The sequence below is a fragment of the Callospermophilus lateralis genome, chromosome 2, assembly GCF_048772815.1.
Source record: "Callospermophilus lateralis isolate mCalLat2 chromosome 2, mCalLat2.hap1, whole genome shotgun sequence".
Classification (NCBI taxonomy): Eukaryota; Metazoa; Chordata; class Mammalia; order Rodentia; family Sciuridae; genus Callospermophilus; species Callospermophilus lateralis.
In genome coordinates, this window is record NC_135306.1 from 49,207,838 (window position 1) to 49,231,659 (window position 23,822).

At 38.7% G+C, this 23,822-nt stretch overlaps 1 protein-coding gene across 2 annotated transcripts in view; it reads left to right on the forward strand.

Moving 5' to 3' along the window:
- Mllt3 (MLLT3 super elongation complex subunit) overlaps positions 1–22,962 on the forward strand; it is a 263,517-nt gene extending 240,555 nt beyond the window's left edge. The window contains exons 6-11 of one of the 2 annotated variants that reach the window (XM_076843404.2): positions 2,443–2,518; positions 4,399–4,528; positions 6,892–6,991; positions 12,437–12,508; positions 13,658–13,729; positions 21,166–22,961. In XM_076843404.2, the coding sequence (XP_076699519.1) occupies positions 2,443–2,518; positions 4,399–4,528; positions 6,892–6,991; positions 12,437–12,508; positions 13,658–13,729; positions 21,166–21,297 (582 nt within the window). In that variant the 3' untranslated portion in view covers positions 21,298–22,961. Of the gene's footprint in view, positions 1–2,442; positions 2,519–4,398; positions 4,529–6,891; positions 6,992–12,436; positions 12,509–13,657; positions 13,730–21,165 lie in introns of both variants that reach the window. The other variant, XM_076843406.2, reaches the window with a different exon arrangement.
- The last annotated feature ends 860 nt before the right edge of the window (positions 22,963–23,822 follow it).

The window sequence follows — 23,822 nt, forward strand, 5'->3', positions numbered from 1 at the left end:
ATGATCGTCTTGACTATCAAAGGCTTTCAGAACATTGCTTTGCTGCTCATCATTCAACATTTGACTTTCTTCATCCAGTTCTTTTGCTGTTATCTTTCTATTTGAATATTCTTATAGAATTCAAGTGTCTGCTACTGTGAGCCTTCCAAATGCTTTGTGTTTTGTGTCAGAGGCAAGGCATTAACTTTAAATGTTGCATAAAAAGCCTTTTCCTCCTGGTGTGTTTTGTCATGTATCTTATTTCTGAATATTAGCAAATGCAGAATTATTAGCCTTGTTTATGGTAAGAAGTTGAAAAGGATGCCTTTCGGTGTGGTTCTGGCCTGGGCTTTTACATGATTTGCACATGGGTCAAGGTTAGTGGCAGGTAGTTTGAAGAGAGTGCCACTGTCCTCCTTTGTTGTCCTAGTTCATATATAGCTCTAGCAGAATGGCTCCTTTAGGTCCAGCTCAACATGTGCTGGTCAGGCAGCACGGGGAATTAGAGCTCTCTGCTCACTGTAAGGAAACCTCTTTTTTTGGCTCCCAAATGGTTTCCAGAGCTATCAAAATAATACCATTTGCAGGCACTTTTCATGGCTGAAAAGAGCAAGTTGGAGAGGAAAAGGAGTACTCTCCGGGCCCTGGGAGAACTGTTTTACAGCTGGGCATTGCACATAAATGCTAACTGAATGCCCTTTCAGTTGTATAACTCACCATTGGGGCTCAACCGTGGAAGAGGCACTCAACAGAAATGAAGAGTACCTCACACAGGCATTTGTACTTGTAAACCAACTCTTCTTTGTGAGCCGCAAATGGCAATGTGTAGGACATTGTACTACAATTCTCAAGAAAAGCTTGCAGTGGCGAAGGGTTGGTGGGCCGCCTGCTGCTCATTAGAGATCCTGTCTGGCTCTTTTCCTGCAGAATGAGTGGTAGATTGCTGACACCTGTTTTCCCATCCAGCCTGAGGATGTGAAGTGTGCATTAGGAATGCCTGAAAGTGCTTCCTTGTGTCCGAATCTGGAGTTTGGTGCTGTTTAGGGAGATGCGGGTGGGGGTTCATTGCTAGGAGGGGAGATGAAAAAAAAAATCAGTGGTGAGAAACTGCAGTATAAACTGAGAAGGGATGGTAATCCTCATTTAGCAGCTTCTGATTGTGCACTTAGTTCACACTCCAACTCGATTTCTCATTGAACAAACAAAGCGGGGAAAAGAGTCCTATACATGGAAAGACCTCAGGTATTTCTCAAATAGTATGAATATATAGTTGAGACTATGAGCACATTAGAAATGAATAGAAATAACCAAACATATCAATATCACTAAGTTATTTAAGAATAAGTTTGACCTTAAATATATGAAATTTAAGTGTGTTGGTGGTCTCATTGGTGACTGCACACTTCTCTTCAGTTGTCTGCTCCACCTTTTGTAATGTCACAAATCTGGCAGACAATGGAACAGAGGCCCTAATGTGCTGCCTTTAGTTACAAATATGGAGTGTCTGCTGTATATAATGCATAGTGCTAAGTGTACAGGTATAATAGAAAGCATAAGGCAGACCCTGCTGTATCAAGTGCTGGTTTCTCCTCTTTATCTGGAAGAAAAGACCCATAGGAGGCAGCACATAGGAGAAGTATGTTATAAGCACTGCAGTGTAGCTAGTAAGAAACAGGTGATCCATCTAGTGTTTCAGTAGGTTTGGAGAAGGAAGAGAATTGAGTTGGGTGGGTTGAAGTTAGATGTAAAACTTGCTAAGGATATTAAAGGATGTGGAGAATTCATTTGAGAGTAAAAGAGATTAAGGTGTGTCTGTTAGGCTTTTTCTCCCTGACATTCATAGGCTGGGGAATTAAAAAGTTGGGTTTTTTATTTTTTATTTTTTTTTCTTTGCTCTTCTATTTTTTTTAAATGGTGGCAACACTTTTCCCTGACTCATCTGTGGGACTTGGCTGGGCCTCATGAACATTGGCCTACATTTGTGAACTGTGGACAGGGTTAGGGTTGGGTCATGGCCTTGGACCAGAGTGAAATTAACTGGTGCATAATGTGATTGAACTAATGACCTTGGCCTCATTACCACTATGTTTTAACCAGTTGAGTCAATCAAACATTGCAGAAAGGGTAATCAGGCTATCTCTTAGAAAGAGATGTGCATACTAATAAACAGGAGTGAAGTCAAAGCCAGGTTCTTTCTTTATGTAACACCCAGGTGTTTATCTCTTTATCCTTGAGTTTTTATACTTGTTTCTGCATATAATAAAATAAGGTGGTCAAAGAAAAAGGACCCCATAACTCTTCCTGTGCTGGTATTTTTGACATCATGAAATGTGTAGTCATTTTTCTTGTGCAGTGTCAGGCTGTTTTTCCAGAGACTGCTTTGAGCCAACTATATTGTTTTCAATTTTAGATGTGTAGTGTCCCATAAAGTTATTGATGATGTTTTTCTCTTCTTCTCTGAAGTCCGAGCAGCCCAGTCCTGCCAGTTCCAGCTCCAGCTCCAGCTCCAGCTTCACACCGTCCCAGACCAGGCAACAAGGTATCAGCAGCTCCCAGGCAAACTAGGAGACATTTTTCTCATAAAACATCTTAATGAGTTGATTTATGACCTATCTTCTACTGTTTTAGTATTTGAATGGTAACTCGACTTTTATGCAGTTGTATTTATTTCCCCTAGGAATGCACTTGGGTATTGTTTTGGGTATTGTTCTGATATATGAGGCCAGGCTCTAGAAATTCCCCCTTTTTCCAGTCCCTGCCATCAGATTCCCATTTTACAAAAGGATTAAAGACAACAGCCCATTCTAGGGAGTTCCCAAAGGAAATACAATATCAAAATCGGGACTTGAGAGAAACGGGTTTTCACTCTTCCTCCTTAGATACCTTTATTTGTTTTTCTACAGATTAATAGAGTTTGTTTTTAGCAAGTGTAAATTTGTTATTTTTTAAATATCTTTTTTTAAATATCTTTTTTTAACTGTTTATGCTCAACTGTTAACCCAAACCCTGAATAAAAAAATTAAACTAGAACATACAACTAATTTTTTTTTTTTCGGTATATGTGCAAAATCTTCAAATGAGGCCTCTCCCTTTAATTTTTACATGGAGAAATGAGTTAGTATCAAAGAATAGTTTGGTTTTTACTCTTTTATTAAACATCATCTTTTTCATCAATCACAACTGAATTCCTAATGACCTTGTATGTTTTGAAAGGGATTAAACGGTTGTGTGTATTTGGACTAAGGCTAAGCTTCCAGAAAAAAAAAAAAAAAAAGATAGTTTTGGCTATTCAGGGATCTTGTTCCATTGACTTCCAAAAGAAATAAGCCCACAATGAAAGCAGAGAAAGTTTGGGTTTTTAGAATGTGCAATTGCAGGGAGTGAATACTTATTTTAGAACTGAATAACTGATAATTTAGATATATCTATCATAAATTAGACTTTAGGAATTGCCTGATCCAAAATGGAAGTGCCTCTGCCACCTTCTTGATTGCCTTTACAATCTCTTCTGTTAAAATTTAAAAGACCTATCTTGTTTTTCATCACACTTAGCATATAGTAAAAGCTATATGCATGGGGGGGCGGTGATGAATGGGGGTGGGGAGAATTTGAGTGTGTATGTGTGCGCGCGAGAGAACACATTTCTATTCAACCCTAGAATAAAATTAGTTATGGTTTTATGTTTTTTTCCCTCCCATCTAATACTGGATACTGTCTTGAATTTTCTGGGCACCTGACTTATTACATGGCCTTATTTATGTTAATGCATGCTGGTATTTTGCCAGAAATTTCTTAAAAAGTAAAATAAAAATTGGCTGTATAAAATTGTTGCAACAAGACCTTCTGTCCAAGATCAATATGAAGATCAGAGATAGGACATTACACCATGGAATTGAAATACTTTATAATCTGAACTTGACTGAAATGCTTGCTTGACCTGAAATTGACCTTGAAATAAAAGGAACAGCTAAACCTTAATAGATCAAAAACTACCACACAAAGACTGCATTGCCAAGAACAAGTTAGAACCACAGTGATTTATTAATCTCAACTTTTCAATACATGGATTAACCTAACAAAACATCCAATTTACTAATAGATCTGTTTCTTTTTAGGTGTAATTTTTCTTAGGGAAGAGAAAAACTGAAAAAAAGTCTAGAAAATAGAGATTCTTTAATGAACAGTTTGGGGAATCTATTATGAAAACAGAAAAAAAAATCTATTATGAAAATCTATTATGTTTAGGTAGTGCTTGCATTCCAGAAACTGAACCAAATTTTTGTTACAAATGGTATGACTGTATAGGATAATAATTACCTTTAACTGGCGTTCAGTGCTGGAAAGCATTCCCTTGTTCTAATAGGGCAAAGCTTGTTTGAAATCATATTTGATTCGCTGTGGTTCACTGTCATTGCTCAGGTCCTTTAAGGTCTATAATGAAAGATCTGCATTCTGATGACAATGAGGAGGAATCAGATGAGGCAGAAGATAATGACAACGACTCAGAAATGGAAAGACCTGTAAATAGAGGAGGCAGCCGAAGTCGCAGGTGAGTGTCTTGGAGGGAGAGAGGTTCTCTGTGATGGAGTCACACCTTTTCACTGGGCTTACTGGTATCATCAGAGCACAGGTGTGAAACACCATAAATAATAGCAGCAAGTGGTCACATTCATTTGAAGTTGGGGCATGTCAGCATGCTTACCGTCACCTTTAAGGGGAACTGTTTTTCCTTTTTCTCAGGAAGAAGAGAGTTTTTCCTCTAAAAACTTGATAGGAAAAAGTCACATTAGAAGTTCTGAATATTTGAAAGTATGTGCCACGTGGCAGGACTGACTGCTGAAATAGTCCATTTTCATGTGAAGCATGCGTATAGATCTGTTGCTGGCAGTAGTCTCAGAAGGTGAAGAAATGTGTTTGCTGTTTGTAGCTAGAAATACATAATTGGCTGCAGTGAATGATGTGTGTGACCTAATTAAAACTAGGATCACCTGTGTATGTTTTCCAGAAAATAAATTCCTTTTAAGTGTGCTGACAATTAGGTTCCTTAAGTAGCTTTAATGCTGTGAGGCATAATTCCACATTATAAGATGGTAATTCATGTCACTTATAATTAATAGTCAACTTGAAATTGCCTTGAGGATTTCATTTCTTTATCATGAGGAAAACAAATAGGCGTGCTTACTTTAATGTGTTTTGAGTAGAAAAAAATATCAATCTACTTGAATTAAAAATCCAATTACATTTATGATATATTGTATTAAGTCTGTTCCTATTATCCATGACCATGTAGATGGCACTAAAATTCCTAGAAAGGATGCAGTATTAACCCCAACTGGACACACTGTATGCTTCCTAACTACTGATTCTTCAGTATTCTTTGGAAAGAGCCTCTGTAGGGGATATGCCCTGTCAGATCTCTCAATGACTGTACCTTATGGCCATACTAAACACTGTTTCTTCACCTTTTCTCCCAAATTCACCTGGACCCTACCAAATTTACCTGGACCTTCATGGCCTTGGCTTTTTAAAATAATTCCCTCTAGAAACTTTCCATTTGGCAAGAAGAAACAGGAACAGCAAAAAGACCTAAAAATGGGCTGATACTTAGAATTAAGAAACTTACTTAAACCAACCAAGATCCCGACCACTGGCTGTTCTCCAGTTTAGCTGATTTAAGAAAAATAAATAAATAAATAAAAGAAAAGAAAAGGGGAAAAAAAAAAGTCTGACCTATTTAGGCAATTTCCAAGTTATTTAGAAGATCAGGATATTCTGTGATTAGCTGCTGTCCACACACTTTCTGCCCCATCCCCTGAGTTATTACAAGTCAGATCACACATTTGTGAGTTGTCTGATGTAGATACACATTGTTGGGGACAGTTTCTTTTCCCCACCTGACATGTGCTCTTAGCACGGCAGTGCCAGTGTAACATTTGATCTGCGCTGCACTTGTGAAGTCTCAACTGTTTAATCAGTTTAAATACACAGCCCTCCACTTCAGTCGAGAAGCATTTTAAAGCAGGCTTCAGCTGAACACTTCATTAATGTAATTTAGTTAAGAAAAACAAGTTCCATCAGTTTTTGCTAAAAGGATGTCCCAGTGTATCCTTTTCATTTCCTATCATGTATCCTGTCTATCTGAATATATAATAGAGCTAGAATGTGATTGCCTATTCAGAGGGGAAGAAAAACTAACCTGATTTCTAAAGCATTTTCTGTTTCTGAAAAGAATATTATATTAGGTTACTGTATAACCAGAGAGAGGGAGCAAACACTGAAGGACGCTTCAGAAGGAGGGCACACATTCAGGAGAGTAGAATAAAGAACTCTCTCTTCTCTGGTTAGAAGATAATTCCATTTTATGCTGAAAAGAAAAAAACAGGGAGGAGGTGGGTATTTTTATTGTCTTTAGTTGTTGAAAGATACCATCTTATTTTTCTAAAGCAGTATCCCAAGCACACCATTTCTTTGTGTAGATGGACTGTTTTTCCAGTGTTTTAGCGTTCAGAACTAGAGTTATCCTTGAATGGTGGCACAGTGGGAATGACTGGTGGTGGGGTTGGCACAACAGACTTCATTTATCAGTACAACAGAGTGGCTGAGCACTAGCTTTGGGTCACACTGCTTGGGTTTGAGTCCTGGAGCTGCCACTTTTACCTCTGTGATCCTCGCTGAGTGATTCAGTTTAAGGCCCAGTTTTACTCGCCTATGAAAAAAGAGAACTAGCAGGTGAAGCATTGACCATGGTTCCAGATATGAAGTACGTGCCAATCCATGTTGGTTGTTCTGAGTCAGAATGAACTTTCCCATAGTCAGTGTCTGGATTCCTTGCCTTTCATCACAGTTTGCACAGGTATTTCAAGAATCACCTGTTTGTAGTCATGCCTGTGATTTTTCTGTGTTCCTTTTCAGAGTTAGCTTAAGCGATGGCAGTGATAGTGAAAGCAGCTCTGCTTCTTCACCCCTACATCATGAACCTCCACCGCCATTATTAAAAACCAACAACAACCAGGTAAGTTGTGGGGTTCACACTTTCCAAGCCTCTGTGGAACTAGATGTGATCACTTCTACCTAATGCACACACTTTTTTTTTTTACCTCTTAAGCTTAAACAGTGTCTCTTTTAATGGCAAATAGATGGGAATCCCCAAGCTCAGGAATAAACACAGGGCACAGGGACTTATGATGTCATGAGAAGTTGGGTATGGGGGATGGGTTCATAAAGTAGGTGAGGAAGAGATGATAACCCATGTTGTTGCCCAGTCACTCCTCATTTCTATATACTATTCCTCTCAGCAGTGAGTAGGTGGCTTAATTAGAAAGAATATGGCGTTTGAGACTAGTGAAAAGGCAGATTCTTTGCTTTGCCACCAGTAACTTGCTGGTGGGAAATTAATTTTTCTGACCCTCAATTCCTTCATCTATGAATGATGTTAACTGCTACCTCGTAGTTATTGGAAGGATGCACAGTTCCTCCTTGGCATTCTGTAGCTGATGGGAGATGTTTATTATTATAGGTATTCTGTCGTAGGTTTCTCATCCAAGAGAAGATTATCATCACTTGAGATTGTGAGGAATAATTAAACACAGAGAAAATTGTGGTCATTATCATTGTTATGAATTGAGCTTAAGGAAACTATATTAATTTGACAGCTCAGAATATATTCTAAGCAGAACTTTGAAGGCTGTAATGAATAAGATAGGAACATTTTCATTACTTACTAAAATAAACTGTTTTCAGGTATCATAAATATTGTAAAAAGCCTCATTGTCCATTGAGTTGATTTTCATTACTGTAAGCTATTCTTTTTGTTTAGGCAGATTTCCTGTGACTTCTACAATAATTGCTTAATTCAAATTACCAAACGAATATTAACTTGAAAATTAAAGAACTGCATTTTCCCACAACCGTAGTTTCATAGGTATCCTCTGTTCCAAATGGTCTTGCCCTTGATTCTGTGATCTTAGTTTTGGTTGGAAAATGCTATTTTATCGCTGAAGACATTTTCTTTTCCCATTTTGTCTGAATTGTAGGCAAAGAGCTCTTAGAATTTTAAATTCATTTATAAAGTTCATCTGCAACTTAAATCTTTCATTGTGAAGTAGGAAGGTCACCAGTGCTCTTTGCCACACCAGCTAACCTGTAATGGTCAGCTGCAGTTTCTTTGTGCCCTCCACGGTGAAAGCTCAACCTCATCATTGTATCCCACATTCTGCTGTCTGGCTCTTCTCATCTTGTGTCTGAGCCATGCCCAGGATCTGGCTCTCTCTCATCTCTCACGTGGCTGCCCACCACCAGCAGTCAAGTATTTTAAATGGAGAAAGTAAAAAGAGAAGGGACATAAATGTGGCCAGTCATGATGTTGGGGGGAACATTGGGCTGGCTAACTAGATAATTGGGGATCCTTCTACAAACTTTTAGTTCAGGAAGAACTAGTCAAAGAGAAGAATTTGGACCTTAATTATTTTTTTACATCTGATTTAAACCTAGTTAGACTTGATTTCTGCTTCCAGTGGACAGTGTGTGAGAACTAGGATGCTCTTGGTGACAGTACTCCGGGTGAAGGGCACAAGGGTGTGCTTTGGACCCTCATCAGTCTCCTTCAGCAACCCTCCCTGTCATCATGAAGACAGGCCTTGCTGAGTGAGTGTAGCACCTACAAGCTCTTGTATTGCCCTTCAAACCCTTCCTGAATGTGCAGCCTTGACCTGACACTAGCTTTAGGGAAAGAGGTGGATTCTTTATCGAACTATTTTCCTCTTTCACCTGTCTAGCAAAACAAAGCCAAAAATGAACAGTATCATCTATCTGGACAAATCTGAGTAAAAATTACTTAAGTAGCATTCCACTGGTTCCGTGATATTAGTCCATAAATGTAGCTTCACACATGCAAATCATCAATCTGCCAGCAGTGCTCAGTTAATGTCACTTTCTCCATGTGCCTGTAACATCATAAGAAAGCTTGGGTGCCTTCACTTTCAACTAGTTGGGGAAGGAAATACATGTACCACAGAAGTATTACCTCCGTGGGCCTATGTCTTGGAGCTGAGAGAGCCAGAAAAGGTTTTTAAAACTGTGTCCAAACCAGTTTCTTAACCCACTTAAATCACCTGTCCTAGTTCAGGTGTGATGCCATCCTTTTAAGTCAGCATTTATGGAGTTAAAAAAAATTATTGTATTTCTAAGTTCTCTGTACTGATAGAAATAGTAAAAACTTCAGAATGCCTAAAAGTCACTTAAATTACAGTCTGGAATGTTTTTGTCTTATATTTAAAGGTGTGTGAGAGAGAGCATCACATATAAGTGCAAAGTGGTGTCTGAAATTGCACATCAAATAGAAAGGATGAGAACTTACTGGGGAAACCTAATTCTGAAATGGGAAGACTCTGGGTTTCCTTCTTTCTTGCCTTTTGGCTGCTCTTTACCTGCAGTTAATAATGAGTTTGCACGGTACTTGCAAATTTCCACAAAGCAGTGGCAAAGCTGAATTGCCTGTTGTCTTTTCTCAAATCTTCCAGGGACTCAGAAAGTAGGAAATGTGCTAATTGATTCTAACACTATCAGACTAACTCCCCCCCAAAAAATGTTGAGGGCGGGAGCCCCACGTTAACAAAGCAAGTGATTAGCTAGGTATTGTTAGATTTTTCATGTTTAATGTAGCTCCTATCAGTAGAGAATCCATCCTCTGAATAATTGAGTTGTCATTCTAAGGGAAGGGATACAGAAAAATATCGTCTTGAAAATTTGATTCTCAAGCCATATCCTCAGAATAAGGACAGAAATACTACTAATCACAATTAGCCTCTTTTCTGAGATTATTATATCTACCCTTGGTTTATTTCAGCAGTCTGGGTGGCTGTGTTTTCTTCAGTACAGTTTAATAGGGAATAATACCGAGTATTGTACCATTTTAACTAGAGATGACTTTTTCCCACCCCAAACCTCCCTTGTGTGAATTTCAAATGAAAACAGAATACCATATCTTTTTTTAGTTCAGAGTGTGGCAGGAAGGGAAGAGGTGAGGGGACTTGAAGGAAGGAAGTGATCCATTGGACCTGAGCTAATACTCAGAATATCATAAATCACCTTTCAGCCTGCCAGGCATGCTGAATGAAATTAAAGAGAGTCTATCCAGTTAAACTGGTTTGAAATAAGCCTCTGGAAGACAAGGTGTTGTGCTTTTATATTCTGGAGTCCTTTCCCTAAAGATAAGAAATGATCATAAATAAAACAATTGTCTTCAGCATGGCTCAACTCTCTCAGAATGAGGTTTTGACAAAGCTGTTTATTTTGGAGCAGGGAGAGATCAAAGAAGGAAGATTAACTGAGCCCTCTCTGGGCAGCCACTCAGTAACTTGAGGCGGGTCACTGACACCCGGAGCTTTTGTTCCTGCCACTGCAGCCTCCAGAAGAAAGAAACTAGGATTTCAATGTATTTTAGCCTTCTGTGCTGTAGCACTTACGGAATGCGTGGGGTGGGACTTAAGCTCCCAAATGTTCTGTTTTCTGCTTTGAAGAGAATGTGGCAGGACCCTCTAAACCTAGTTAGCAGAGTTCCATTGCAAAAATAGCGTCCACAGCACTTCAACACCCAGAGTGCACCAAATGGGGGATGGGACCATGGGAGGAGCGGGATGTGATGGGAAGGAAATTCTGTTCTCCAGTGCACAAGGCACAGTGGAGCTTTTTTTTTTTTTTCCCCCTCTTGCCTGAAATCTCCCAGGATTGTCTTAGCAAGCCCCAGTCTGGTATCTGAGTTGGCTAGGACTGCCATCTACTGACCTACTTACTCCTAGGTCTTGATGCTGATTTTCCCCTGGAGGTCTCATTTCCAACAGAGAGGAGGAAATTCTGAATGCTGTGGAGTGTTTGGTTTCCTTCACAGGGAGCACGTTACAAAAATGATCGCCTTGCAGCTGCTACTCAGTAATTTCCTTTTGTTGCCAAAAGTATTATATTGTCAGTTATCCTCGTCAGATTGGTCATTTGGTTATCTCAGTTTTAAAAATGAAGAAGGAAGTGTGAATCTCAGGAGAGACTGGTAGCATACTTCTTGACCCATGCTTTATTTTCAATTCAAAGAGAAATAATCCCATTTAGGACTATTTGGTCTTTCCCAGAAGGTTGTGGTCCTAGCTTTGACAAGTAAAATGCTTATTAGTAGTATAAAATTTTAAACCTGAATGGGAACCTGAGTGTTATCTCATTCCACTTCCTCATTACATCTTTTGGGGCCAAAAAAATGTTAAATGATAAGGCTGGGGCCTGAACTTGGTTCTTCTGAGCCCAATCTCCTGTTTTTGACAGTGCAAATATAGAGTAGTTTGGTTCTTAAATTTTTCTTTGTGCTATGGAATATTGCATACTGAGAACAAAGCCATGCCTGAGGTAGGGCAGGGGATAGTGGAGGGAAGAGTGGAAGGAATATGAAATTTGTTAAAGGAAGTCCTTTACTTGGCATTTCCTCCTTAATATTAGTCTCTGGTTATAACAGCTCACTTGGAAATAAGGTTACAGTGAAAAAGACAAATTGCTTTGCTTCTGATGTCTGTACACATTTCTTGCCATTTATACATCTTAAGGGTGCTCAGCCTTTTCAAGCCAGTGCCATCTAAAACTTGTTTCCCTCAGAATTTTGAAGACCCTAATAAATCGGCTACATTTATTAAATAATAGTCATCTCCTTTTTATTAGTTAGAAATATAACTCCCTAGCTTGACCATATGCTACCATTTGACGTGGGCCTACATTTCCAAGCTTCTCAATAGCACACAGGACTACTGTTAAAACCCTAAGCTGCAGTGGGTTCAGATAAAAGGAAAGGTGCCTGGCATCTTACCATGTGTTATCACACCATCTCTTGAAGCACAGAAGACAGTCCTGTCTGTTTCTGGAGTTGCAGGGTCCCGGACTGGAGCGTGGGTATACCTGATGGCCACCTTCCTTCCCAAAGGAAGTTTCAGTGTCAGCTAAGTGAACACGAGTTATTTGAGACTCTGAAAGGCAGGTACTGTAGAGGGCATCTGAGGGTTTGTTTTTATCATCCCTAGCCTACTGAGCCCTGGTAGTCATGCTGAAACAGCAGAATGAAGAGGAAAACATTCTTGCCAGAGGGGACTATAATCTCAGAATAACTCAGCTGCTGTACATATGTGTGAGAGTGTTGTCACAAAAGAGAAGCAGCTTTGGAAGCTTAGATCAATTTCCTTATCATCAACTTTTTTTTTTAAAGTTCTGTTGCTCTGACTCAGCATTTCAGAGACAAGTAATTTATTTTCCAAGCAAAAGTAAGATTAGAATAGAAGGAAAACTATAGCAGGGGGTGGGGGGGGAAATGCCATTTGGTAAACAATGTTATTGTCTGGTATTTCATGGGGTGAGTACCTTTGTTTATGTGGGAGGTTAGCTAGCAGGTGCTTGAAATAAAATTTAACACAATGTTCTCTTTGATCCCTAGATTCTTGAAGTGAAGAGTCCAATAAAGCAAAGCAAATCGGATAAGCAAATAAAGAATGGTGAATGTGACAAGGTAGGTTTCCAGCCCATTGGTGTGAGTGCTGGGGCCTTCTTGTCTTCTGGTTTCCCTTGATCATACTTGCTAGCTGTCCCTCCATTTTCTTCATCAGAAATGCCCAAGATTTCCACACGATGAGTGCTTCATCCCTGTGCTTTGTAGTTTATTTTCCTTGCCTTGCTCATGTCTTCATTATTAAGCTTGACCATATGCTACCATTTGACGTGGGCCTACATTTCCAAGGGATTTTGAACACATTGAATTGGGAGGTAAGATTGTGAGATGTAAGTGAGCAAGACCTCTGATCCCAGTGCAAGGTGTTTGTGTGCATCCTCCCTCTGAAATCTGACTACAAGACTTGGTAGTGCTTAAGTCACCTGGAAAAGGCAGGGCCCTAATGTGTTTGCAGGGGCAGGAAGACCTCTCTAATGCTTTGTAAATCTTTCCTTTGCCCTTACTGAAAATGATTCTGGGGGTACCCATGCAGTCACACTAATAAAGACTTGTGAGTTTAAACATATGGAAAGAAAAGTACCCCTCTGCACTTCTAGGGGAGCTCTTCATAAACCAGATGGTAATTGGGATAGTGATCTGTTTTTTTTATAAGATATTATTGATATTATTTTGTTCTTTGGTCATTTGCTGTCATTGTTTATCTGAAATGTTTGGTACAACTGGGAGTCTTTTTTTTTTTTTTTTAATTCAGAGATTGCTGTAACCTACCTGGTAATGTGCACTGATATTCCCATCTTCAAACTTAAGCTTTTTTTCTGAGATTAAAGAATAAAAAATGAAAGGATAAAAATGAAAGCCTTCACAGGTGTGATAACATGATAAATTGATAACATGTTAAAACTCACAATTTAGCATTGAATTTCCCCCAATCCTTATAGAGACTTTATTGGAATAAGGAGAGTCTACCCACGGGACTTTTGTTGAGAGCAAATAGGTGAGAGGGTTCCTTCCTCTCCCATTGTAATGCAGGCTTGGTAAAGGTGAAGTTCAACCAGGACAGACCTGGTTAGCAAAGGCCTTTGGACACAGAGTTCAGGTGGCTTGTGTAGAGTGGCAGGATGAGGAGCGTCCAACTTTGCCTGTGAGTGCTTTCTTATTTTTTCAACTGCTTCCTAAAGTGCTTGTTCTTGGGGTGCCCTTCTCTTCCAGGCTTACCTGGACGAGTTGGTGGAACTTCACAGAAGGTTGATGACGCTGAGGGAAAGACACATTCTGCAACAGGTGAGAAATGCCTCTCAGCACAACTGTTCTGGGAGACCCCAGACTCTGCTTTATCCTGGGCTAGTGAGGTAGCACTTGGAGCCACAGCAGCATCTTGTGATTGGAATGGGGCCATGGCACCTGCTGAAGTATTTGGGGAGGGTTCTGATTTTTGAGGCCTCCTAGAGGTTGGCTTCTAGCTCCATGGTGATTCTTTCCTTCCCCAGTGTAGTCAGTGGCTAATGTTGTAATATGGGGTAAGGGAGGGCACAGTAGGAATGTAGGAGCCACTGGGACCAAGCTTCTGGTTTCATGGGAAAACAGTGATAAGAATTTTGAGTCAAGTGTTATAAACATTTGTGATTGAATTTAGTAACCTTTTTCCAGTGCCGTTCTAAGGAAAATAAATATTTTCTTCATTTCCCTTATCTTGTTAAGCGTACATTCTATTATTATGAACTCAACTGTGAAATGCTTGTAGGGTGAGGAAACTTCTATTAATACAATGTGATGTTTTGAGAAGATAAGAAAAGTGGGTTTTAGTTTTTGTACAGTTAGAGTACATGCCTTTATTGTATTAACAGTGGCTATTGATAAAATAATTTTTCTTTAACACCCAAAAAGTCTGTGTGTCCAAATTCCAGGGCGAGTTTGCAAATTATTTCACTTCAAAATTTTTTTCTTTTTTACTACTTTCAAATGACTGGAAATTAGTACTTAATCTACCCCAGCTGTGTGTGAATTATTTTGTAAATGTTTAATGGTTGATGGTCACATTTATATTCTGTGTACATTTTTGCTTAAATCTATAAATACACACTCTCAAACTCGCCAAGTTTCCTGACTGGTCTGATAAACTTTTAACCCTTCTAAAGTTTTAGATTTGAACAAAAGACTTTGTCTACAGACCTAGATTCTTATTTGTGGATAAGTTACATGTCTTGCATTTTTCTCTTAAGTGAGTATGGGGGTCAGGGGGAGCAGGATTTGAGTGGCTTAACCTAAGTCAGTACTTTGCAAGTACATTCTCCCTTGGCATCCACAGAGCATAGGTTTCAGGTCCCCATTGGATACCAAATTCTGTGATGCTCGACTCTCTCATCTAAGATGGCATGGTATTTGCATATAACCTGTGCACATCCTCTATTCTTTAAATCATCTCTAGGTTACTCGTAATACCTAAAACAATGTAAATGCTTTGGTCATCACTGCTCTACTGTATTGTTGAGAGAATAAAACACACAAGAAAAAAATCTGTACATGTTCAGCACAGTTTTCCCCCCCAAAATATTTTCAATCTGTGTTCAATCTGAGGATGCAGAACCCACAGATACAAAGGACCAAGTGTGATTTTTCTTCAACTTTCTCCTGTAGAAGGGAAAATTGAATTGCCTGCCATTTACCAATTATTTGGGGTTAATTGACTAATACCAACAATAAATCTATTAGCTGATCTTCTCATCCCTTCCCAGATACCAACTCTGAACCATTGTGGAAGAATTGCCCAAGAAAGCTGTTAATGCCCAAGATAGGCCTAAATTGTGAGTCTCACAGGAAAGTGAGACAGATGTTTGAGTCGGGTAGGGGCACGTTCACAGAGAAAGCACAGACAACGAATCAGGGACAGTATGCCACTGGGCAGGGTCTTACCTTGTGGTGTCATTGGCATTCCTAATTTAATGTTGTCCTTTATTTTGACCTTTGAGAGAATTGTGAAGGAAGGAAGCTTAGTAGAATTCCATCCAAGTGGATTATTTTAGTATTCTGCAGGGAGAAAGTAATATCTATGAATTTTTAACCTGGCAAAAAAGGCACCCCAGGGCACACAGCCTCTCACCCTAATTGCATTCCCAGGCTGGTTGAAAGCTCTCAGTCTTTGGCCTTTTGCCTTGTAATGCAGCTGAGGCTTGTGATTATGATACCATGATGCATGTCCTGTCACGGTTTACTGCTTAATTAATTCCTATTGTAAAACATAGCACTATTGAGGACTAATGTTATTCTCCACCTTGAGGGCTGCTCATCTCATGGCATGCATTCTACAGAGTCTCTGTGTTCTCCTCCATGCAGACTTGAACACCTGCGGCAGAATTTCTGGTGGGCCCAGAATGATATCCTGGGTTCTTTCCTGTTCAGTGCATCCCTATCAAAAAAATCTGCTCTGACAATTTTATTTGGCTCACAAAAGGGGTTAATAGCATGTTTTACGCTGGGGACATGTTATCCTGGCACTCAGTATTTAGTTTAATGAACAGAAAGCATTGGCTCAAGGGAGGCTATGTGCCTAAGCCACTTTTCCATAGTGTAAATATACAGTGGAGCGGACACAAAGAGAAGGAGAGAGTACCTAGGACTGATTAATAATTTGATTTTTCTTTAAACCATGTGTTCCACAATTATTTGTAGACTGAAGTGAAAAATATTTAACCTCCCTAGCAGTTCAGCTGCAAGCTTGATTTGTATCCTGGCCTGAAAGAAAAAAAAAAAAAATCTGAGAAAACCCAGAACTTCCTTAGAGCAGAGTATATCAATTTAGATACCAGCTATCATTCTTTTAGAATCACCTTCAGGGATTGAGGAATGAGTGGTGTATTAGAGTATTCCTCCTAACAACACAGAGAACCCTCCCTAAGAAGTGTTCTGCTGCAAATGATTTCCTCCAACCTGGGAAATTACCTGTCATATTGGTATCCTTTGTAGATTGGAGTCTGATAGCCTGCACTGTAGCCCAAAGGAGGCACACATTTTCATGTGGAAGACAGGGAGGGCTTCCCTGTCTGGAGTAGAGGATATTTTACCAGAGCACTGGCTCCACTTGAGGAAGAATCAGTTAAAGCAAAGCTTGTTCAAGACTTTCCCCCTCCTAGAAGAAGCGACTTTGGATGGGAAGAGCCCTGGCATTTGAAAATATAAGTCAACCAAAAATAAGGCATCTATCACTTCTCCACCTCCTGGCTAAGATCGTGTGTAAATGAATGCATGTAGCTTTTTATAATTAAAAAACCAGAGTTAGGGGAGGGAGTCATAGACTTAACAAGTAGATAGTACCCTGCTTGAAACAAAACAACCAACAGCCTCTGTGATACCCCCTTAAAAGGCTGATGTGGCAGGAAATCATCCATCACAAATGTTTTCACAACAGCCATCATCTGAAGAATGAGTTAAGCAGTTTACACACTTCCTTTTTCATTACCCATATGTACCCTGTTCCCTTGAATGCTTTTATCTGCAGTTACTCAGTCTTCTATTATTCTTCTAGACGGGCATTATGATTGCATTTTGATGCAGCATAATGACAGCAAGGTAAACCCACATTACATCCCAGAAACTGTATTCCTACAAAAAGAGTGGAGTCCTTTGGAGACTAGCGGCGTGTTTTCAGGCTTTGCGGCCTGTGTCATTGGAATAAAGCACATTAACATGGTGTTTCTGATGTTTGAGCTATCGGGATTCCTGGAAAGGATTGTGCACTTATTTTTCTTTATGGAGTCTTCACTTAATTGAGGACATGGGTACATGCTCTAATAACTTAAATCATTAATGTCGTTCCCTTTGGCAAATAGTCCCGAACTATCCAACTGCTCCCACTACTACTGCCTTCAGACTGTCTCTGCATCTGCCCTGATGTATTCTTATAGACTCCCATTAAAGTTGCAGGGCTCATTTAGTTAGATTTATCAGATTCCCTTTCTATCTTTGCCTATGTGTGGCTGCAGGCAGGGTGGGGCATGCTAGTGGTGGAGAAAGTGGGAGGCTGGGTGGGAAGCCCTAGAAACCTAAAGATGTTACAGTGTATGTGAGATGACCAGGCTTTATTTCCTAGCGGACCGAAGTGTTTATTTGCTTTAAAATTAAGAGGCTTTTTTTCTAGAAGGAATTTTTATTGCCCAGTTTTCTGTTTATTGTTCAATAATTAGTGAACCACTATATTGAGTCATAGAAAACTATTTTCTTAAAAGGGTAAGTTCCCTGTTATTTTAGGATAATGTGTAGGGCTGTGCTTCTGTTACCCACTACCTTGCAGTTTTAGCCCATCATTTCAACTATTTGGCTTCATATGGTTTCTTCCCTTCTCCCTGAAAACTTTTGTTATGATTATTAAAAAATTATTAATAATAATAAATTTTAACCTGGCACATTTGCACACACCTGCAATCCTAGGTGAGGCTGAGGCAGGACGATTGCAAGCTCAAAGCCAGTCTGGGCAAATTAGTGAGATCCTGTCTCAAAAATAAAATAGGCTGGGAATTGCCAGGCACGGTGGCTACACCTATAATCTTAGCGTCTTGGGAGTTGAGACAGGAGAATCATGAGTTCAAAGCCAGCCTCAGCAATGGCAAGGTGCTAAGCAACTCACTGAGACCCTGTCTCTAAATAAAATACAAAATAGGGCTGGGAACGTGGGCCAGTGGCCAAGTGCCCCTGAGTTCAGTCCCTAGTAACACTCTCCCCACAAAAAACATATTGGGAATGGATATCAGTAGTAGAGCTCCCCTGGGTTCAATCCCCAGAGCCACAAAAGAAAAAAATCAGGTAGACTTTTTTTGAGTTTTAGGTTCTGCATTTTTTTTTTCTTGCTTCATTTGTTTTATTGCTAATGAAATGGCTAACAGTCATTAAGGACCAGAAGTAAAAGCACCAGGTCTGATAATCCATGTGCTCTTGAGTTATCTCCCACATAATAAGTTTACATGATGACCATAACCATGGTGCCCTGATCTAGGTAGTAATTTATAGTTTATAAGGAAATTACTTACCATATCTTATTTAATCCTCTGCAAATCCTTGTATGATACATAGAAGAGATAGCATTGTCCCCATTTTACTTATGAGGAATCTGAGGCTCAAATGTTATAATGTTCCAGTGCCATTCATATAAAGAGCAGAAGAACTTTATAGGCCAAATCCAGAACTCCCTCTTCTGAATGCCTTGTCACTTACCTGCTGTCTCACTAGTTGGGGAGTGGAGTCCACCTCTGGTCTACTTGGTAATTATCTCTGTTGTATATATTTGAAATTATAGTAGCTCTGAAGAGACTATTTTTTTTAATCCTGAAATTTACCAATACATACTAGATACACAGTTTCTACATAATGTAGTAAAAGAAAAAAAAAGATAATGTACTCAGGAAAGTACTCTTACTTCAGCCAGTGTTTAGTATAATTAAGTATATGATTGCCATGAAAGGCTTGTGTGTGTGGACACAACTGTGTGTTTATGTCTCTATATGTAAATATTTGTGGGGAATCAGTGAGAGTTCTAAAACTATTTTTTAATAAACACTTCAGTGTCCATTTTTGGTTGTTTTGTGTGTGGATACGGTAATTTTTGATGAATTCCTCCATGAATGGTATATTTTAATCACAGTTGGGCATATCCCTTCAGATGATCTATTGAGAGATATAATGGAGCCCTGAATCTAGCAGCTTAAGCGAATGAGGTTCCCTCCTCCTTTCCTCCTCAACATGTAACGGAAGGCCCAGGGATAGTAATCCATAGTCAATCTAGAGGCTTAAAAGATGCCACTGAGGACACAAACTCTGTTCTTCTGCTCTGCCATCTTTCATATGTTGCATTCATCCTCCTGAATGGAAGATGGCTGCTGTGCTTCTGGGCATTGCATCTACATTAAAGAGAGGAAGAAGGTCAGAAGGCAAAAGGCACATGGTCCGTAACATTTTCAACAATTTTTTTTTTTTAAATGCCAGTGGTTTCTGACAAGTAATACCGAGTGCTACACAGCATTCTAATGAGGCAAACATTTTAGCTGAGCATATTTGCTACTCTCAAAAAGTCAGGTTCCTGTTAGTAAAGGGGATAATGGAAAATAGATGATCAGTTTGCAGGAACTGTCATGTTCCATAGTAGGCATAACTTGTTGTATTATTAAAACCATAATTATATCTCCAAAAATAGTTTCAGAGATTGAATAAGACAATAACAGTTCAGTTTGGAGTTTTGCAATTAATTAGATTTAGGCTTAATATGTCTAATATGCTTCTGTTGAGATAAAAAAAAATAGCATCAGGAATGGGGAACACTTTTTCTGGTAAGACCCACTGAACCATAGGGAATAGTTCACAGATGTTTCAAGGAAAAGTAAGTGTAATAAGAGAAGGTGAAAAGTCTTAATTCTGCTGGTTTTCAGATTGGCATCAGATAATCCAAAAATTAATTGAATAAATCATAGGGTAAATAATTTAAAATTCTTAAAATTATTGAACTAAAGAGATTTAGAATCAGGAGATAGAAAGGGAATAATACAGACAAATGAGAAGTGGAAGTTTGCCAAGTGTTCACTTTGTGCAAATATTTTTTCTCTTGCCCTAAGGCTGATTTTCCTTCCTCTCAATGATTGCTAAAGTTAATTCCCATCCCATTTCTGAACCATTAACACACCTAGTTAAAAACCCCACTGCCCCGGCCCAGTATCCATTTCTGATAAGATTATTAGTAACATTGGAGTAGAAAGACAGTACATGGGAAAAGAATGTCTCACACCCAGACCCAACATCATTCTTCATATTGAAATTTCAGAACTTTCCAGACCCAACTTCATTCTTCATATTGAAATTTCAAAACTGTCCTGCTACAAGTCTTGGCAAGAGAATACCATCTCTGCCACCACTGCCATTTAACATGTCATTTTTCCATAAGTTGGAGCCAAAACAGGAATGCAGTGTATCTTGTTCTAATTGGGGAGACATTGGCATCCTCCCTTTTTCTACATAAAATTTTTCTCTCTGGAATACTCAAGGGAATAGCTGAGCACAACTATAAGTAATAAACATTTGTATGTATTTTTTATAAAAGTAGCAGAACATGTACAGCTATAAAGTGAATATGGGGTGTGTAACTAGTACCCAGATTAGAGAACAAAATAGTCCTGGTGACATAGGGGGTCCCTGGGGGCCCATACTCAATACTGTGTTCATCAGGGGGATTATACGTAGTTTCTATTATTTTCTTTGTGCGTTTCTATACTGCCTAAATTTTTAGTAATTGTGTACTCAGAAATAAAAATGATCTTTTTTTGTTTGTATGTGTTGTTTTTTGAAAGAAGTTTTGTTATTTCTAGGTTGAAGTTTGTTTATGTCTGTTAAGCATAGTCACTGTCTATTGATCAGGAACTAATTTTTATAGAAGTCTTGAAATTTTCTTTCTCCCTAACCACCCACCCAAGGAACATATTGTCTTGTTGACTTGAAAGCAGCATTTTAAAAGGATGAAAATTGAGAACAAATAAGTCTGTTTTCTTTGAGAATTTTTCAAAGACTTTATGTATATTTAACTTACCAAACTGGCTAAGTAAGGTACTTTTGATTTTATAGGACCTTCTCATTATAAATAAGGGTGTTTATCACTTGGATCCATGTTTGAGCCCCTCCATCTCTTGATCTGGGCCATTTGATGTCTGTTACTTATTTCTCCAACTTTTTTTTCTTTACTCCTTCAGATTGTGAACCTTATAGAAGAAACTGGACACTTTCATATCACAAACACAACATTTGATTTTGATCTTTGCTCGCTGGACAAAACTACAGTCCGTAAACTACAGAGTTACCTGGAAACATCTGGAACATCCTGAGGATACAACAACTGGATGCATCAAAAACTATTGCTTTTTTTTTTTTTTTTGGTTGTGATTTTTTTTGTTATTGTTGTTTATATGAAAACACTCAGAATGATGCAACCAAAAGGGAAAAAATAAAAATCAAACAACCTTCAGCTTTATTTTCCTTTAAAGCCAGTCATCATCTCTTGATAAAGGAGAGGTTAAGCAAACCAGCCTCAGCGGACCACTCTTCTCTCCAAGGAAATCCCCGGGAAGAGTTAGCCTGGATAGCCTTGAAAACAAACAAAGCAAACACAATACAAGAAAACTTAAAGAATGTGTATGGTATCATGTCTCTCTCCGTGGTGGTTCATTCCACAGGACGAACGCATACTCAACACACTGCCTTATTACGTAACTGATCTATTTATTATCGCATACAGATATTCTAAAGTCGTTGAGGGAATGACACCACCAGACATTATGAGTACTTGGTCCTGTGGATGCTCTTTCAATGCAGCGCCCTTGCCATCCCAAGCCCAGTGACCTTACTTGTATACCGTGCCACTTTCCACCAACTTTTTCCAAGTCCTTTAACTTGTTGCAGTCTGTATTTTCCACCTTTTGTTTTTCCAGTTCCAGGACACAAATTTTCAACTGGGGGGACCAAATAGCCACTTTGATTTTCTTCTTTGTAGTCTTTTTTCTGAAAGTTGGGGCCAGTCCTTGGCTGTATCCATGTAATGATCTTGGACCATGGTAGAAAAGGCACCAAATAGGATCATATGAATTGCTGTCTAGCCTTAGTCAATAAACCTGTAGGACTTATACAAGAGCGTACCTGTAAACGTCCTGACTGCAGCATTGTCGAACTGTCATCGACATTCTTGTGTCTGTTTTACTGTTATAATATTAGGCAAATATGGAAGTAAAGGCATTCCACAGGATCAGCATTTGAAAAAAAAATTTCCAATCCTGTTTTCTAAAGAAATGTAGAAATTCTTAATTTGGATCTATTTATTAGAGGTTCTGCTCTCTTCAGCTGCCAGCTTGGTATTCATCTTTATTGTAAAACCAGGAATCAGAGTTTTGTTTGTTCACATACGATTCTCTTAGACTCTTTTATATTTGAAAAATTAAAATCTTTCTTTGGGGGAAAAGTCTTGGTTATTCTGCCATAACAGACTGTGTATTAACTTGTAGATTCAGTGGTTTGAAACCTGTTTAGTCCCTTGCTAATGTTTCCAGAAGGATTTCCTGTATTGGTGAAAGTAAAGATGGTTGGGGGGTGGGGGATATTTTTGTTCTTGTACCCTTGTTTTGGAACTAGAACTCTGTCCTGTGGCATGCAAAAGAAAGCAAATTATTTTTTAAAAGAAAAAAAAACCAAAGTACTTTTTGGTGTCATTATTCTATCCTCTCCATAAATGGAGAAATGAAAAGTGAGAACAGCTCATCTTCCAGGTCTTTACTAGGAACTCAACCACAATGAAAAGAAAGGAAGAAATGCTTCTGGATCCAAAGGTCTGTCCCTGGATCAGCCTTAAGGAAGTCTCTGTGCTAATAGACCAGGATCTCCCTCGTTTGCTCCTGTGCCAGATGCTGTCTTTTCATTCAGAGATTAACTAGTGTCTGTACAGAAAATGGTCTCTCCAGACCCATTCTTTTAGTAGGCAGTAATGTAAATGCAGATGGATAATGGAGTGATTTCTGCATTTTAAAAAGAGCATTTTTTACACTGTTTCTTTCTATCCAAAGAAACTATTTTTTCCTTTTAAAAAAATTATAATACAGCCATGCTCCTTGTAAATTACTTCTCTGAAGTGTCCTCCCAGAGGACAAGTGTACTTTCAAGAATGTTATGATTCTTTATGATGATTGGCATGAACTGTACTTGAAGCATTCGTTATGTAGTCCACTTCTCAATGTGCAATTACAGAGATGATACTTTCCAAGTTATTTTGGACATTAGGTGACTGATGAATTGTGTGGTTTTAGTTATAGTTTGTTTTTAACTTTACAGGTGAAAGGGGAGGGAAATGCTTATATGGAAATATTTCTGACTGCTAATTCACATATTCTCACTAAACCAGAAATTTATGTGGTTAAACTAATATATCTCTTTGGTTTAACTAAAAACAAATTTATATGTAATTTGGGCCATTTTTATTTTTGTAACTAAATTGTGTGGCAAAATTTTTGATTTGGCAATGTAAAGATCTTTTTTCCCCATAAGTCAGTAACCAAGAAACTAGGTCAGTTTAAAAAAAAAAAACTCTCCTCCCTGCCAAAATAAATAAATAAATAAGGGCAGCTATTACAGTGATATACTTTAGACCTGAATATTAGATAATCACATGTCTTCCAAATAGCATAACATGTATGTTTATAAACGAGTAACAAATTTTGGAAAAACTTGCCAACCTCCTATTATCCAGACAGCAAAATGTGTTTCCCACAAAATTCTAATAGTTAGCTAGATTTGGAGTGTTTTTGTTTTTTTGTTTTTTGAAGCAGTACTCTGGTCCTCATCATGTGATTTTTAAATACAGAAGTAA